The sequence below is a fragment of the Hydractinia symbiolongicarpus genome, chromosome 11, assembly GCF_029227915.1.
Source record: "Hydractinia symbiolongicarpus strain clone_291-10 chromosome 11, HSymV2.1, whole genome shotgun sequence".
Lineage (NCBI taxonomy): Eukaryota > Metazoa > Cnidaria > Hydrozoa > Anthoathecata > Hydractiniidae > Hydractinia > Hydractinia symbiolongicarpus.
Window position 1 is genome coordinate 12502928 of NC_079885.1, and position 17200 is coordinate 12520127.

Here is a 17200-nt window from a genome sequence, read left to right on the forward strand (position 1 = left end):
AGATTGCAAAATTTCTGATGAGGTAATCTTAGAACTAAATTGATGGTGTCAATTTCAATACCAAGATAAGTGATTACTTGTACTGGTCCAATAATTTTTTCTTCAGCCAGAAGGACACCAATTAATGAAAATGTGTGGATAATGGCATCAACAGCGTATTGGCATTGAGATTTTGTGCAGTGGGCTGTTATAAAGTCGTCAAGATAGTGTTTTAAATTAGTAACAAGTATAATAACAATTAGAATCGATGTTAGTAGATCCGCGAAGTTGTTAAAAATGAAAGGTGAGGATCTTCCACCGAACGGCAGAACCACATCATAATAATACCTGTTTTTCCATAGGTACCCAAAAGATGCCAATCATCGGCGTGTACAGGACATAACTGAAAGGCGTGTTTTATGTCTAATTTAGCCATGTAGCAGTTCGGGCCTAAAGATTTTATGAGATTGATTGCTTCATCAAATGATGAGTATTGTACAGAGAAGTCTTCCTTGCTTATCCTGTCATTGACAGAGAACCCTCTGGGGGAAGATAGGTCAAGAACTACCTGGACAGTGCCATCTTTTTTAGGTGCTGCGCCCAAAGGAGAACAGTGTAAGTTATCCAACGGTTTAAAGTCAAATGGTCCTACAGTGTGGCCTCTGTTTAATTCCTTTAAAATTGCCTCATCAACTAAATTCTCATAAGTAAAAGCAGTTTTGTTATTTCTTGTACCGAGGGTAAGGGAGTGTTCTGTCTGCATCCTAACCTAAATCCGTAGGTAAAACCTGATACAATGAAATCTACAAGATCCCTGTTGGGGTGGGATAACAAAAACTTATTTAGAACCCGAACCTTAACCGGTGTGTGCACAAATGAGGGTATGGGGAAAAATTAGTTGGGACTGAGCTTAGAGGACCTGGATTGGCAAAAGATAACAGGGTGGTTTTTCTGACAGAAGTGGCAACAGTGGGGATAGGAACAGTTTGGTCGGCAAGGAAGTGCTTTGTTGAAGGAAAAGCAAGCAGGTCTGTCTGGTGGCCATGATTTGCTTGGAACATTCCGAAACTGTGTTGATGATTCTGCTGGACCAGTGAATTTATTGGGGCATTGCGCAGCAAAGTGCCCAGAGCCCTGACACCTAAAGCACCTGCCTAACCTGGATGGGAGTGAGTTTGTGAACGACGTTGATGAATGAGCACCTCTAAGATACATATTAAACAAAGTCAACCACGTCCCATCTGCCACTAGCAGGGTTGTTGGCCAGTTGCATACGATTCAGTTGATCATATTCGTACACAGAAGAGAAGACAAACTGAGTTATAACGGTTGATACATCAACATTTGATGTACAAGATTGGGTTGAAAACAAACCACACACCTCAAATAATTTGTCCGTGCTGACACCCAGGAGTTAAAATCTTTCACCCTCCCTTTCCCATTGGTCTTCTGAGCTAACGAAATCCTAGGAGTGCCCTCCACATTACTAATGTTAATGTCAAATTCCCCACCCTCACCCATCATGGGAAAAGAAGCACAGGAAGACGCAGTAGAAGGTGGCAGAAGAGAATCAAAATTAATGTACTCTCCCTTCTTAATCTTTTCTACAAGGTGTTTGGGGATTGGAGGCAAAGAATCCATAAAAGCATCATATGTCTTAGTTAAAAGTGCTAACAATAAACCTGTATATAATTATTATCATTCCTTGGAATATTTGATCTTCATTTTGAGCTACACAGACCAAGTTAGGGTCTGCGCTCTACTAGACAACTCTATCCATTTTCCCTCCCATCGCTTAGGTTAGCCTGGGGCTATGGTAACATTCACGCCATATTGAATTGTCACTAAGGAGAATCAAACCCCGATTTCCCCAAAAGTTACAGAGTTTAACCACTAAGCTACACTGCTAATTGAAACTAACAGCTCCATTTAAAACGGTGTGGTCTTGATTTAAGATTGTATTTTTTTACACCTTAAAGATTATTTCTTATCTTTATATTATAAGCAAAAAAAATCAAAATGTAAGAAAATTAATAAAATTGGGAAGTTTTGTCAAAATAAACCAAATTAAAATCTTTAATTATTTAGTTAAATGCAAGTTAAATGACAGAAAGTTGTATGTGAGTAAATCACAAAATGTGTTAGAAGTATAACCTTGTGTTTTAGATGCTAACAATGGATCACGAAAACCTTTATCTAGAATAAGTTTTTAAAAAAATATAATATTTTTAAAATTAGAAATTTCCTCAATTTTGACTCTTTTGGAATTTCGAAAGTACAATGTTACAACTGTAGGAACTGTGATCCAATGCCACTTCTAAAGTGTAGGAGTAGCATGAACAAAAACCTTATGCTAGTTTTATATTAAAAAAGGGTATACACAATAGATGACGTACACATTACAGACTCGATTTCATGTTGTCTTTGTGCAACACAATCTAAATTTAAGCTGTAAAATATGCCCCATATACCAATACATTTCTCAAGTCCAATGATTATTTTTTACACTATATAGTTAGTTTAATTAATTTACTATCAATTATTTTTTAGGTACATTGGCCATGAAGATATTTATGAATACTGCAAAATATAAGTTTGTTTACTTTGTGTAGCTTGTTGTTTAGATATCAGATGTTCATATTGAACAAAAATGTCACTACCTCCAACATCGACAAAACGTTTGACAAAGGAGTTGCTTGATCTTTCTAAGCAGCCAATTGATGGTATTATTTTTGATTCTGATAAAATCTCGACAAATCTTCACAAATGGCGAATCACAGTAAAAGGTGCACCCGAAACACTTTACGATGGGGAACTTTTCCAGCTAGAATTTACATTTGGAAATAACTATCCCTTTGATTCTCCACAAGTTACTTTTGTTGGCGAAAATATACCTATTCATCCACATGTATATACTAATGGACATATATGTTTATCAATTTTAACAGAGGACTGGACTCCAGCTATGTCTGTAACATCAATTTGCTTAAGTATAGTGAGTATGCTGAGTAGCTGTAAAGAAAAAAAGCTACCACCGGATAATAATATGTATGTGCGCACTGCAAATAAAAACCCTAAGAAAACCAAATGGTGGTTTCACGATGACAAAGTATAGATTTTCTTTCACACGTTTATTGGTTAGGTATCAAATAGTCAATCTAAGAATCCAATTGATATGTTGAAATGTGTTGTGCACATTTTTCTTTTTGTTGAAGCTTTGGATACAAGTAAATAAAAATTTCTAAAGGGAGGGATTAGGAATAGAGTGAAAAAAATTGTTTTCTTTTTTAATTTTAATGATATGTGTTATAATTTTTAATTCATGTTTGTAGTTTTTTAAAACCTAGTTTTAAGCATTGAAAATAATTTTTTTCCTCAGTTTGTCACAATGATGCAAAAATTGGAAAGACTTGTGTTTAGGTGCACAAAAGATTCTTTTGTTGCATATGACACTATGTAAAATTATGCAAAACTTTTTTTTATATAAAAAATTTCATACTTATCTTGTGGTCTTATTATAATTTTTATAATTTATTATAAATGCTAAGTGAATGTTTTTAAGTTAACTTATTATCCTTTTAAATGTCTATGCTTTTGAGATGTCTTCCCTCACTAAACTCACAACACCAGTTTTCCTCACATCTTGAAACATATTTTATGTATAACATTTTTCCAACTTTATTTCTTTATGTCACACTGATAGACAAGTGCTAACACATGCTTTATGTTCCCTAAATTTCATTAAAATAACTTAAAGCTCTTGTGCCTTGTTTATTATTCTATCATTTTTCCATTCTTTTAGGATCTGTTTTATTTCTTATATTTTTGTTTTACTGTTTCACTGTTTGTTTGTTTATGTTTTTTTTCTGCATTTAATAATTTTCTATTTTAAAAAAACCATTATCAGCATCACAACAAAAGAGGTTTGCATGTTTTAATATGTTAAATAATATGTTGCAATTTGTTTTGAAATGGTGCAGGCCTACTGAAATTTTTTTAATTCTTAAAATTTTTACCCACAAAAAAATAATAATGTTGAATAAGAACAGTATTGAGTTGTTGGAGAAGCAACAAAAAATAATGAAAAAAAATTTCTTTTCTTATTTCTTTCACATTTTCTTGACATAAACCAGTGAAATATAATCAGATTTTTTTTCCATAGAGAAAACATATGCAATATATAAAGACTTTTTACATCTCAAATCTCGACTGACTAACTTTTGGCCTAGTTTGTGATCTCATTATATCTTTTCGAATTTCAGGTTGAAAAAAAAATAGACCTTTTTCCAACTTAATTTTAGTAAAATAATCTGGGACAAAATTCCAGTCTGTTAGGGCTGAGATACCCTTGCTTTATTATTTTATCCTCCTCATCAGTTTAAAACACACATACTGTCAGATGTTCGGTTAAAACAAAAACAGCAATTATAAAATTATAAGAGTTATAAATTTAAGTTTAACAAGTAAATTTTGTTGAATGACACTTTCTTGGTGTTTAAATTTTGATCAACGCTATACATTTTATTTTATTTTATGTATTACATTCAAATTTTTAGGTAAATAAGCATGTAAATATAACATGTAAAAATCCAAAAACAGAAAACAAAGACATGTAAAATCTAATAGATAGGGTTCTGCATACCCGAGAATTAGTCAAAAATGGATCGAAATGGTAAGTTGTTAAATATATATGTTTCACTTAATTGGCTATATATATGTTTCAACTAATAAATAGCTAATAAATAACTATAAAAATACCAATCATAACATTTTGTTTAGCAAACTTTTATTGTGATAAAATAGAGCATGTATTTTTGGTATTTGATTCATTGTTTGCACAAAGTGTCTTGATTGGACTCAAAGGATAGAAGACAAAAGAACCAAAAATTTGATAGAAAGATTCTGGATTGTAAGGCATGCACAAAGTTTCCTTAATTTTTTTTTTATCACATCTTGAGTCCTAACTTTATTTAGATGGACCAACCATAAGTGAAGCGAAGGAGAGACAATTGGTCATAAGTTTAAGCAGGAAAGATTTGGAGGATAGGTACTTAAGATTGCGTGAAGAACATACTGTAAGTGTCATTGTTATGTCTGTTGTTGTTTTTATGTACTTAGCAGTTTTGCTGATTTCGCTTTAAAATAAACATTTCATCATGATCATAATCATTCTCGGCTTAACGTCTGTTTTCCGCGCTAGCATGGGTTGGACGGGGTATATTAATGACCCTCTCCCAATCTGATCTAGACTGTGTTAGATCTAAACTCAACTTCAGCTGTATCAAGTCTGTCGTTATAACCTCCTGCCAAGTCTTTCTCGGTCTGCCTCTGAGCTTTGCCCCAGGAGCTATCAAGTCTCTACACTTTCTTACCCAATTATCCCACTCCATTCTTTCCAAGTCCCCCAGCCAATTCAATCTTCTTATCTGGTTAACATCTTTAATTCCACGGATACTTAGCCTGCTTCTTAGCCTATCTGAACACTTTCTATTTTTCAGACTGGCGTTTCACATCCACCTAACCATTCTCATATTCCTTTCTAAACGATCAAGATCTTCCTGCTTCACTGCCCATGTCTCACTACTGTACAACATAACACTTCTTACACAGGCCTCATGCAACCTACCTTTAACTCAATTGACAAGACTCTGCTACTCAACAAAGGAAGTAACTCTCTGAATTTTTTCCAAGCAGAACCTATTCTGCAAGTAACACTTCTTCCAACACCCCCCCTCATAGCCCAACATATCACCTAAGTAACAGAAGTTCTTAACTATCTCTAACGAGCCACTGTTGTACATCATTAAAGCTGGAAATACTTCATTTTCTATAATCTCACCTTTGTAAGGCTTGCATACAAACTGAATGTCAGCTCTTAACCTTCCACCAATACTACTGCACTTCTTATGTACCCAATGGTTGCAAGTCTGACAAGGCCACTTTCCAACTACAAGGTCACACTTGATAAATTTATTGTACTAATTTGGGGAATTTAAGTGGGGGGCTTCAGTCGTAGGGTAAGATGTAATAATTTATTATATTTTTTTAGGAGTTAAAGATGAACACACACAAACAAGAACACAAGATGAAACAGTATGTTTTTATGCTTGAAATTTTTGTCAAGCTCTTTGAACTTAAACACATAATTTTATTTCTGCTTTTAGTTACTTTAATGCAATTTTACAAGATTTGAACATTTCAAGTAGAATAGAACACCTTTGATAAGATATAATTTTTTAAAATGTTCTAACGAGTAGTAGATGGTAGAATATCTCACGATTTTATAAACGTTACAGGTTAAAATTTCTTTAAATATATACAACAATGGATGGAGCAAAAAGAAGGCACAAGTTGCCTTATCACCTTTTTTGTAATCGCTGTTGCAACGAAATAACCTTTAACACAGGAACAAGTGACCTACAGTGTTCCCAGACCATAGCTGCAAAATGGTTTTATCTACAATCAGCAATTTTTTGCACACCAACTTAATATTTCTAATCCAGACTGTGTGTATAAACTGACTAACCATTAACTTGTTAGCAAGTGTCCATAATTTCAATATATTTTGTATATGCACTTTGTTGTAGGATGGCAACAAAACTTCTACGTCTGGTCAAAGACCGTAAAAAGCTAGAAGAAGGAGGTTGATTATCTATTCTTTTTAATTTTGAGTGTTTAAATGTTATATATAATACTAGAGGGATTCACTTTGCATTTTTGTTTTACACTATTTCTTGATTAAAATTGTATTTTCCTCACTAAAGTGTAAAAAATAAGGAAATTTGACCTTAACAGTTTGTTTAATTTCATAGGTGATATTTGGCGGGTTTTTTTGCAATTTTTTGCCTTTATTATTAAAAGGATTTGACATTTTTTGGGCCTGCTCAGTTATTCCCTTTAAAAGAAGAGTTGCATAATGAGTGTGACATAATTTTTGCTTTTTTAAAAAATGATTTTCTTACAGTTTATGTTTTTTCCTATCCCTTGTAAGGGACACATTAAAAACGTTAAACACTTTATTTTGTTAATTTAATTAACTTAATTAATTTAATAATTAACTGTTCTGTTCTTTTTTACAAGTTTTACTATAGTTACTATAGACACTCTATCTCAAAGTCGCTAGAAAACAGAAATTTGTTTGAAATTGAAATTTTAGTTAACAAAGCAAAAGGGGGTATCAAAGATTTATTGCATAAAAGATTCCAGTCTCTCGTTTTCACATAGCCGTACAAGCTAAAAATAAGTCTATTCATATGTCCACCTTTGTTGCTAAGATATCCCATTAGTCCTTGTGACTTTGAGTGCGTTGTTTCATTGGTTATTATCGTAGAGGAAAATGAAAAGTTTGCTAAAATGTTTTATACTTTCTACATGTGGATCCGTATAGTAGTTGTATCATCACTATCACTGAAGAAGCAGTAAATCTTTGAGATGGCAATGGTATGCAGGAGCCTTGTATCCTCCATTTATCAGGACACTTGCACTTTTGAACCAGAGTTTTGCTTTCACATTTCCTGTTGACAGCTTACATCTTAACAATTGAGCAAAACAAAACCCACTGATTCCATTGTTTGTATCCAAACTTCAAATTTTAAATGTTTTTTGTGCATTCGAATTTTCATTTTTCTAACTTTCTTGTTCAATTTGCTGTGTGGATGAATCCTTAGATACAAAAAAGTTACGGTTGTAGAGAGAAAAAGTTGCAAGAAAACAGGATTTTTGTTTGAGACAGAGAAAAATTTGAGATAAAGAAGTTTGAGATAAAGAGATGAAATAGCTTAAAGTGTACACAAATAATGTCGAAGGAGACAGAGATTAGTCAAGATAGAGAGAGTCCACCATATTAAATTTTACAACAAGCCGTAAAGTCTTAAGTGAAAAAAAGGGGTGTGGGATGGAACATTCACATGATCCATGCAGTACTACCACCAAACTGTGAATTGGCTCCTTAAACTTGTTTTTACACAGATTAATTTACTTTTTGTGTTATGCATTGTTTTCTTTTTTACTGACCTTTGCAGAATTTGGCTGATTAATCTCTTCCCCTTCATTGTCTTGAATGTCTTCTTCATGGCTTTATGACAATTAAAGAAAAATAAATAAATTAAAAATAAAAAAAGACTGTCTTTGATGTTTTCCTAACAAATTAAGGTCTTACAAACTTTAAAATGTGTCTTCACAGTAGAGCCTTTAACTAGAAACCAAAAGAATTTTCATTTCCTTCTTTCTTGTGCAATGAAAGAAGGAAATTATTATTATGTTATTTATATTCATTTCTTTAAATCAAGGACAGTAAATATCTAAGCTATAAAAAAATTAAATTCATTTGTCCCACAAGTAGATATACAGTTTAATTAAAGACCCTGATGTGACTGTATGTGAATTGAACATCTTCATTGTGTACAATGTTAGAATTTGCAAAATTTTAAACAGCATTTGTTGGTTGTTGAAATTTGGAACAATCTTTTTCTGACAATAATTTATATTATGTGGTCATCTTAAAAAGGGATTTCCTTTTTCATAAATACTGCCATGCTTCATGGCAGTATTTACGAAAGACTAATAAAAGTTAGCCTATATTCATGGGGCTAGAGAGACTACATACAAGAAATTACGTCACTAAAAACCTTAAAAAAACATTTTATTGGCAACCACTATATTGAGTGATCAACATTTATCTTCTTGTTGTGGTTGTGTTTTAATGCCTTGTCATTTCTCCAGTTGCAATTCCTGATCTGGAATCTCGTGATAAAGTAGAAGAATTGAAAGTCACTGTGGGCTCGCTTGAAAAACAAAACAATCAACTTAAAAGTAAAGTAAGTCAACGTTACAGTAACTTTAAATTGTCATTCATTCTTAATTTTAGCACAGTTATTTTTTATATCATTTTATTTGCTAAAATGATTTGGATGGTCCTGGCTTAATTGTTCACCTGCTAATGACAAATTTAGATTGTTTTGTTTTCAACTCTTTTTTTTGCTACAAATAACATTTAAACATTTTCACCCAAGTCTTGTTTATTTTTAGTGTATCCATACTCTTCAACCCTTTTTTAATTTTTTTAGAAAACTTATTTTTGTTTTTTAGTTATTGGTTGCTAGGCAACAATTACAAACTCATGGTAAAAAGACAACACCGTATGATCATATCCAATCAAGAATTAACACAGTAAATATTTTAATATTTGTTAGTTTGTTATTAATATTATAAAGTTTACTGATAAGATATTATTTTCAGGGGATTTCGCCTAAAAAGGGCATATCTTTACAGAAGCAACAAAGAATTAGAGAGCAAATGCGTGTACAGGGTTCCCCTACTCCAGCAAGGTAAAAAATTCAAGTACATTTTTAAAGTACCGTCAAGTTTTGTTCTGTTGTTTCTATGTTTAAGGCAAGTTTTTCATCCTTTGTTTTCTGTGATATTCTTGCATTGTTATTCAGAGACTCGGCCAAAGGGCAACCACCAGTACTTCCTCAACCAAGGTAAGAAAACTGTTTATTTGATTTTTCGTTTTTGTTGTTTACTGTTATATTATTGCAGTATAATTATAAGTGTAATACATCTTAATTTTCTGTTTATTTAAAACAAAAATGGAAGAAAATTAAAAATTATGGTTTCAAAGAGAGGCATTTATTTATTTATTTATTTATTTATTTATTTATTTATTTATTTATTTATTTATTTATTTATTTATTTATTTATTTATTTATTTATTTATTTATTTATTTATTTATTTATTTATTTATTTATTTATTTATTTATTTATTTTTTTATTTATTTATTTAAGAGGGAAGGTATTGTTCAAATTTTAGGGAGTGTTATTAGAGATGGGTATTCCATAGGGTGTATATTAACACATTTACGGTATATAAAATAATAAGTTTTTAGGCAGGTTTGAAGATAGAAAAAGTACATTTTTCTGGTTTTAGTCATTTTCTTTCAATGCAAATAATACTAATGGATTGATAATTATAGCACAGACAATTTAAACATTTTTTTAAAAAAAACCTCTTGTAAATCAACATTTATGTGTATGTTGACAAGGAAGATTTAATGAATATTCACCATATTACTATACCACAAAACGTTTTGGGTTTTTTTTGTCTAAATTGAAATTAGATTCTTCTCAATATAGATATGGTCACAGTTTATTGGAAGAAGCAAGATTAGAAAAACAAGAACTGTATGTACACATTATATATGAATTATTATAACTTATTTGGTAACTTTTTTTAAATGAGATTATATTTTTAGAATTTTCAGTTTGGAAAGTTAAGTTAATAGTTCAGAGTTAAAACTGCAAGTGTGTTAACTCCACCATTTTGTTTTGTAGGGATTGCATTACTGCATTATGCAGTGTTGTTTGACTTGAATTTTATCAGGCTTTCTTTCAACCTTAAAGCTTACCTCCCACTTCAAAAAAACTATATTTTATCCTTTTTATATTGAGTTTATGTTGAGAATTAGTAATTTAGCATTTATTAAGTAAAATGTGAAATAATAAAGCAAATATAAAACCATATTTTCTTGTCTTTTTCAATATGCTTCCTCGTAGAAAGCCACTATTTTGTGTTTTTTCGTGTTAAACTCACTTTGACATTATCTCCTGGATGGCAAAAACAGGCCCCTTGAACATGTTGCTGCAAAACGTGGACCATCCTCATTGTTAGCGCCCAGCCTCAATGTCAAAAATGCAAGAACCCCTGGGGACAAGGTTGTGCGTGTATTGTTTAACAGAGTAGATGCTCTTCCAAAATAAGTTTTAAGATGAACACTTTCACCAAATATTTTGATAAACGCTGTCAAAAAGCCCGTGGCAATTTTTAATCTCAGTTCCAGAGTCCTTGTGGTTGAGCATAAGTGTTGCACAAATTTCGGTCAGCGTTTTCTTATATTGGTACGATGCAGGAATTTACAGGCTTTTTTTTGCTCTGCACGCTTTTTTGTGCTTGTTGTACCGTCCACCTGTGCATTTGCATGAATTTCAACCTCGATCACAGGGCATGCAAAATTCCTTTGATATTATGGATGAAACGCCTACTTGTTTCTTCTGTTTTTTTTATATTACTTTTTCTACTTATTTTTTGTGTCACAGAATCCATGTGCTGGGCCGAAAACCTGGCCCATACTACAACTTAGGTGTTTTAGCTTGCACCCATCCTTTGTTTGTTTACTCACTTGTTCGTGATGATGAACACTGCCAATAGTCTAGCGATAAGGGAAGTTCTTTACTGACTTTCTGAATCAAAAACACTTGGCCAGTCAAACTGTAAACAACAAAAACTCTATGTGGGCATTGCTGTACATTTTACAATTTTGCAGACTTTTCTGTGAGAAAAGTAGTAAAACAAGTTATTACTCATACTCAGTACCTCTTTTAAGATCATTTTCAGTATCTGTTGCAAATATTAAGAAACAAAAGAAAACAACCACATGGTATATATGTAACTGCGTTGTATATATAAAATCTTGTTCAGCGAAATTATCAACCAGGAATTGACACAAGCCCTCCTGCAAGAGAGTTTATTTACATTCATGAACCAAGATGGTGGCTAGCTAATATTTTGCTAATATTCAAACAAATCAAAACAAGTATAAAATAATATTATTTTTGTAATTAGTACAAAACTTAGAGTTGATTTTCAATTACTTTTTCTAAGTGGGAGTTAAGCTTAAAATTCTCCGACAAATCCTTCTAATGTCCTTATAATTACATGGAATGCATTTGTAAAATCTGAATTTTTAATAATAGCAGTAAAAATGTCATATTAAAGGCAGAACACAAGCAATATAGTGCCAAGTGAAGAATTGTTTAGGACTACTAGTACAAGTTTTTCCCCTGAAAGTAAACTATCACCAAAATATTAGTGCTCAAAAATACCAGTGGCAAGAAATCCATTTTGCTATCATATTTGTTTTCCATGGTAGTATGTGTTCAATGCTTAAGACTTTATTTTAATACACACACTGCGCAAGTTTATTTGTTTTTGTTTCATATCTTTTAAAAAAAGTTTTTTACCTTTAGTGAAGATCTAGTCTCTCATCTTCAAGAACAGCTTGGTCATTATGAAAATAAAATAGATTTTTTACATGAACAGGTGTGTAAATAACCTCTTTAATTTCCAGTTAATGCAAATTTTCATTTTAAATACAGACAAAAAATCTGAACTCTTCCCTTCAGAATGTGCATTTAACATTCTACCTTTAGAATGTGCATTCAAGACAGCTCTGGATGAAACCTGTTAATTTTTTTAACCAAGCTTTTTCAGACTTGTATTTCTCAGCATTATATTATAATGAACTTGTTATTTCTACATAATTTGGCTGTGTATTTAGATTCATCAAAAAGAAGTTGAACATGAAGAAGATTTGCAAAAATTAAGAAAACAGGTTTCTGGCAACCAAAGGTAACTTTCATTATTATATCTCAAAATAATAGTATTTTATATTCTTTTGGTTCAATTAATGGTGAAGAAGTTTTTTACCTGATATACAATGTGTTGATGATTTTTAATATTAATACTAATATTATTTCAAGTACCAAAAGTAAAAAATATTACTTTTTAAGTCACATTGGTAATTTGAAAACTGAACCTAACAGTTTCAAGCAATGGAAAACGATGACCAATCCTCTCCCCCTCTTTAACCATAAATGTTTTTCTTCCTGTTGATGTTGAATTTATTTTTTAGAATGTTTCATGATTTCCTAAGTCAGGCTCTGATCTATGTATTTATTATTTTTAGATCGTCTATACAAGAAAATGTTGAATTGATAAAACTTCAAAGAGAAGTGAAAGATAAAGTGGCAAAACTTCAAAGTTTTCAAGGAAAATATCAAAATTTAGAAGAGGTACAGTGCTAAAACACTTTAGTGTCAAAAAGAAATTATAAAAATAATATACTATAGCTGGTTTCAGCTTCACAAGTGACACAATGTGACATGTAATATGCAACAATTAATCAATTACTAGTAGATCGGATATGAAAACATTCACTTGATTTGGTAGGTGACCATTTACAGAAAAAATGCTGATCTGAGCAATCCAGATACAATTTTTTCTGATTAAATTGCTTTACCTGTTGCCTTTATTTTGTATCGCTTTGGAACCTGATTAAAGTAATGTATAGGATCATGTGCTTTTTGACAAACAGTTAAGAAAATATTGGGATTTGACTTGACTTCCTTCCCTCAACAACAACAAAAATTCCCACCAAAAGCATTGTGGTCAATTTGCTCTCATTCAGAGCTCACTCACTTTGCTTCATTTTTTTAAAAAACGCTTTCCAATTTGTTAAAAGGTTTTTGGGTTTTTTTGATGTATTTGTTGCCATATTTTGCTCAGACTCATTTTCAGCACTAGGAAAAACCCAGCTTGTTATAACAGGTGTTACCGACACAACAGCGTTTATAGTTGCATGTTTCAACAAAATGGAGGGGAGTTAGGGTGGGGTGGGAAACCTTGTGATAAACCTCTTTTGTCGCCAGCCCCTTACTTGACCTATGCACCTGCCAAAGTAGAACTTTTATAGTCTACAAGCTGCAGGGTGCTGACCAATTAGTACTGTTCCACTATCTTTAGTTAAAAATTGGTCATTTCCACAAATATTATGTGCATTTGAAGCCCTTTTACCAAAAGTATTTTTTCTATGTTTTTATTTTATTTTGTTCAAGACTATTCTGTAAAAATATTGTTTAATAAAAAAAAAAAAAGTGTAAGTGCAGCATGCACTTCACAGTATGCCAACTGTTTGATCTTTTGTCAAGAGTAGGAAAACTTCTTAAATATCTAGTCCTTGAAATTCCAGTTTACTATCCTGTGCCACCAAATATCTAATGAAGCATAGTTTTTGAATAAACTAGTAATGCAGTCATGCAAAGCAATGAGTAAATGGTTGGCAATATGAAATGTATTTTTCATACATGCCTTGTATACATGCAGTCATCTAGCTTTGATGTTTATAATATGTTACAGAAAGAATTTCCTTAGATTGTGTCTGTTAGAAGCTATGTTTTTTTGTGTTTTTTTCACAGCTACTGAATAAAGTAAAGTCAAGCCATGAGCAGTCACTCCAAGAATTGGAGAAGCTAGCATCAAAACTAAAAGAAGTATGTAAAATAACAAAGGAAATTTCTGTTAAGTTTTTTAAAATCAATCCTGGTCTTGGGATTAGTTTGAGAGATCTCAAGATATTTTAAAACCTCTACAGCAGCATAATGTTAATTGAAATAGCTTTGCTGTGGTTTTAGGAGCAAGTCAAAAATACTAATTTACAAAATGATCTGAAGCATGGAAACATCTCTCAGCGTACATTAGCACAGGTAGAATAGAAAAAGGTTATTTTTTCGAAAAAAAAAACAAGTAAAAGAAATTACAGATTCTTTTACGTTTTTCATTTTTCTTTAGCCTGACATGATTTTGTTTACTTTAAACAGGACCAATTTATTGAACATATTTCACTAATTTTATGTTCTTGTCTGCTTTTTTTGTTTGTTCTAGAAAGAAGAACAAATAACAGACTTGAAAGCAGAAGTACAGTTACTGAAAGAAGCTCACGAGAAGTTGCTTAGTAGGTATGTTCATTTGCAACTTTTTTGCTGAACTTTTCAATGCCATTCTGTATCTTTGAGTATAATGTTTCAGTACAAAAATGTGTTGTACATCTTCTGCTAAGATTTTGCATTGAGGAATTTTTATATATTGGATTGCATATATATATTATTTAGTACTTTTGATGCTGAACGTGAACGAGAGCACCGTGCAAAGGAAAAACAATACCAGGTTTGTTTTGTTTTGTTTTTTCTTAGAATAGTTTTAACGGAAAATTCAAAAATTTTATATGTCTAATTCTACTTTGTAGACCCTAATTTCAAAATATCTCCTTCACATGCCACTTTTTTTAAAAAAATTATATAATTTGTGAATTCTCTACGACTATGTAAGAAAAAAGGTTCTGTGAAAAAAACTGGATTAAAAAATAAATTCTAAACATAGAAACACCCTTCTTAGTTAAAGCTTTGGTAACTTCCCTCCACCCTTTTTTTCTTTTAAAGAAATGTTAGTTTTGGACGAAATGGAGGAATTTACCAAAGCAAACATACAGTGTATTGACCAATTTTCTTGTTTGGAGAAAAAACAATTGGAACATTTCTTTCTGGTACCTGTGAAAAATTTTTGCATTACAATTTCATCCTGGTGAATAATTTATGATTTGTATTGTATGTAAAACATGGTTTTAAAATGTACAAATGAAAATAATAATGTTTTTTTGTCATGTTGAACCTTTCCATATTTACTGAATATTTTTCGCAGTAACTTCACAGTTCAATTTTAAAGCCTTTAATTGCTATACAGAGCATAGATGTCTAAAAAACAATACATTTGTTAAAGATAATAATATGAAGAAATATTTTTTCCTTGTTTTATTCTGCAAAATATTAACTTTTATGTGATTTTTTTTTTCTAAAACTTGCAGAAAACTTAGCATTGAGTTACATCTGCAAAAAAATCTTTTGAGAAATTTACACTCTAAGGGTCTATTGTTTCTTTAAGAAAAATTTCTTTATCATCATTTTTTTGTATAGATTAAAATTGCACAGCTAGAAGCTACCATAAAGGCTGATGTTACAGAAAAGAATGTAGTGCTTGATCGGTTAACTAGTGAAAGAGGTATAGAGTTCTTTGTATGCATATTTAATATTTGCCACTTTAATTTTGTATAAGAGAAAGTTAAATTGATTTTCTGTTGTGCAACAAAATGGTTTTCGTCATCATCTTTTTTACCTCCAAAAATCAACAACAAAAACATTACAAGTATGTGGTAAGGTTTTTTTCCCAAGCGGTTGAGGATATATATATTTTTTTTAAAAAAACAATTTCATCCTGATTTTTAGATAAGTATTTGCTTATAAGCAACTTGCAAGCCATCATTGTCACTTTCGTTCTATCACACACTTTATATTTTCTAACCAAAATAAACAGGATCTTCTGTAATTGCAAGTAGTTTGCTTTTGGTACTTGTTCCTGATGACTGTTATTAAGGCAAACTGATTATTCAAGTTGCACAACTTCCGCATTTTTCTGTTTTGTTTCGTTTCATTCTGGCTTCAAAAACTCATTCCATTTAGTGTTTACAGAACCTATGGAAACCTGATCCATTGTGTCAATGTAGTATTGAGCAGATTACACCAAAAACATATTTTTTGTTTGTTTGTTTTCATTTTACAGATGTATCTGACAGCTCTCAAAAACAATATCGTGAATTACAAGTTCAATACTATGCATTAAAGGAGAAACACGATGACTTGACAGAAAAACTAAAGTTTTTCACCAGTGTATGTTTTGTTACAAACTTGCTTACTGCCCCACATGTTTCTTATGGTTTTTTTTTTAACAGTTGAATAAATTTTAGAGTTTTAGAGAATAGGCACCCGCAACTGTGTGGTTGTTTTGTATCCACATTAAATTTTTTTTCCAGGGAATCTCTTGAGGTCAACATTTTTACATTTGAAAGCTGGATATTTTTATATTCATTCCAGTAATCCTGAATATCTTTAATTTTGAATGGTCTTTGATTGATTGAAAAAATTGTAATGTTTGGAATTGAAAAATTTGTAATATTACTGGTATGTTTGAGTGTGTGAAACGACACTTATATCCAAATAGTCCATGCATTAACAAAAGCGTTGATTCGAATAATTTTTATAGACTTTACTTTACCACTTCAGGCTCATAAAAATTCTGTAGCAATGTTATGGTTGATTGACAGTGTTTTCACATTTTTAGGAGAGTGTTACAGATTTCGAAGAGATACAAGAAGCGTTGCTAATCATCAAAGTAACTATTAAAAATCATGTCCTGATTAAAAATCATGTCCTGACTAACTTTCAAGTTTTCCTCATCTGCTATTTTTATAAAAGTTTTTGCAAGTTTCCTCAGTCTGTGTTTACACTTTACACTTATTAAGATGCCATTTCTAACAGGTTATATTTTTGACCTCTAAGATTAATCTTGATTATTTGTAATCTGTAGATGGAACAGTGCCAAATCTCAGCATGAACCTGATTCGAGTGTAAAAATTTTTACTAATAATACTTTTAGTATGATTGTTATAAGCAGGAATTTCCTTAAGAATTTTTATTTTTATGAAAGTAAAAAAAACATGGAAAAGTCAAATAAATACAGTTAGGTACAAAAGAATTTTCTGATTTTTTTTCCGTTTT

General features: G+C 31.4%; 2 protein-coding genes across 2 annotated transcripts in view; both read left to right on the forward strand.

Moving 5' to 3' along the window:
* The first annotated feature begins 2282 nt into the window (after nucleotides 1-2282).
* On the forward strand, nucleotides 2283-3298 carry LOC130614872 (ubiquitin-conjugating enzyme E2 W-like). The gene has a single exon (XM_057436337.1). It carries the CDS (start codon nucleotides 2630-2632, stop codon nucleotides 3092-3094), a length of 465 nt encoding a protein of 154 aa, XP_057292320.1. The 5' UTR covers nucleotides 2283-2629; the 3' UTR covers nucleotides 3095-3298.
* Nucleotides 3299-4476: 1178 nt separating this feature from the next.
* Nucleotides 4477-17200, forward strand: part of LOC130614866 (protein fantom-like) — a 28943-nt gene continuing 16219 nt past the window's right edge. Inside the window, exons 1-19 of the mRNA XM_057436331.1 lie at nucleotides 4477-4651; nucleotides 4954-5054; nucleotides 6029-6072; nucleotides 6567-6622; nucleotides 8701-8795; nucleotides 9067-9147; nucleotides 9217-9305; nucleotides 9420-9461; nucleotides 10115-10162; nucleotides 12005-12077; nucleotides 12316-12386; nucleotides 12724-12829; nucleotides 14012-14086; nucleotides 14228-14299; nucleotides 14478-14551; nucleotides 14705-14759; nucleotides 15563-15647; nucleotides 16206-16312; nucleotides 16764-16814. Of these exons, the coding sequence (XP_057292314.1) occupies nucleotides 4639-4651; nucleotides 4954-5054; nucleotides 6029-6072; nucleotides 6567-6622; nucleotides 8701-8795; nucleotides 9067-9147; nucleotides 9217-9305; nucleotides 9420-9461; nucleotides 10115-10162; nucleotides 12005-12077; nucleotides 12316-12386; nucleotides 12724-12829; nucleotides 14012-14086; nucleotides 14228-14299; nucleotides 14478-14551; nucleotides 14705-14759; nucleotides 15563-15647; nucleotides 16206-16312; nucleotides 16764-16814 (1338 nt within the window). The 5' untranslated portion in view covers nucleotides 4477-4638. The remainder of the gene's footprint in view (nucleotides 4652-4953; nucleotides 5055-6028; nucleotides 6073-6566; nucleotides 6623-8700; nucleotides 8796-9066; nucleotides 9148-9216; nucleotides 9306-9419; nucleotides 9462-10114; nucleotides 10163-12004; nucleotides 12078-12315; nucleotides 12387-12723; nucleotides 12830-14011; nucleotides 14087-14227; nucleotides 14300-14477; nucleotides 14552-14704; nucleotides 14760-15562; nucleotides 15648-16205; nucleotides 16313-16763; nucleotides 16815-17200) is intronic.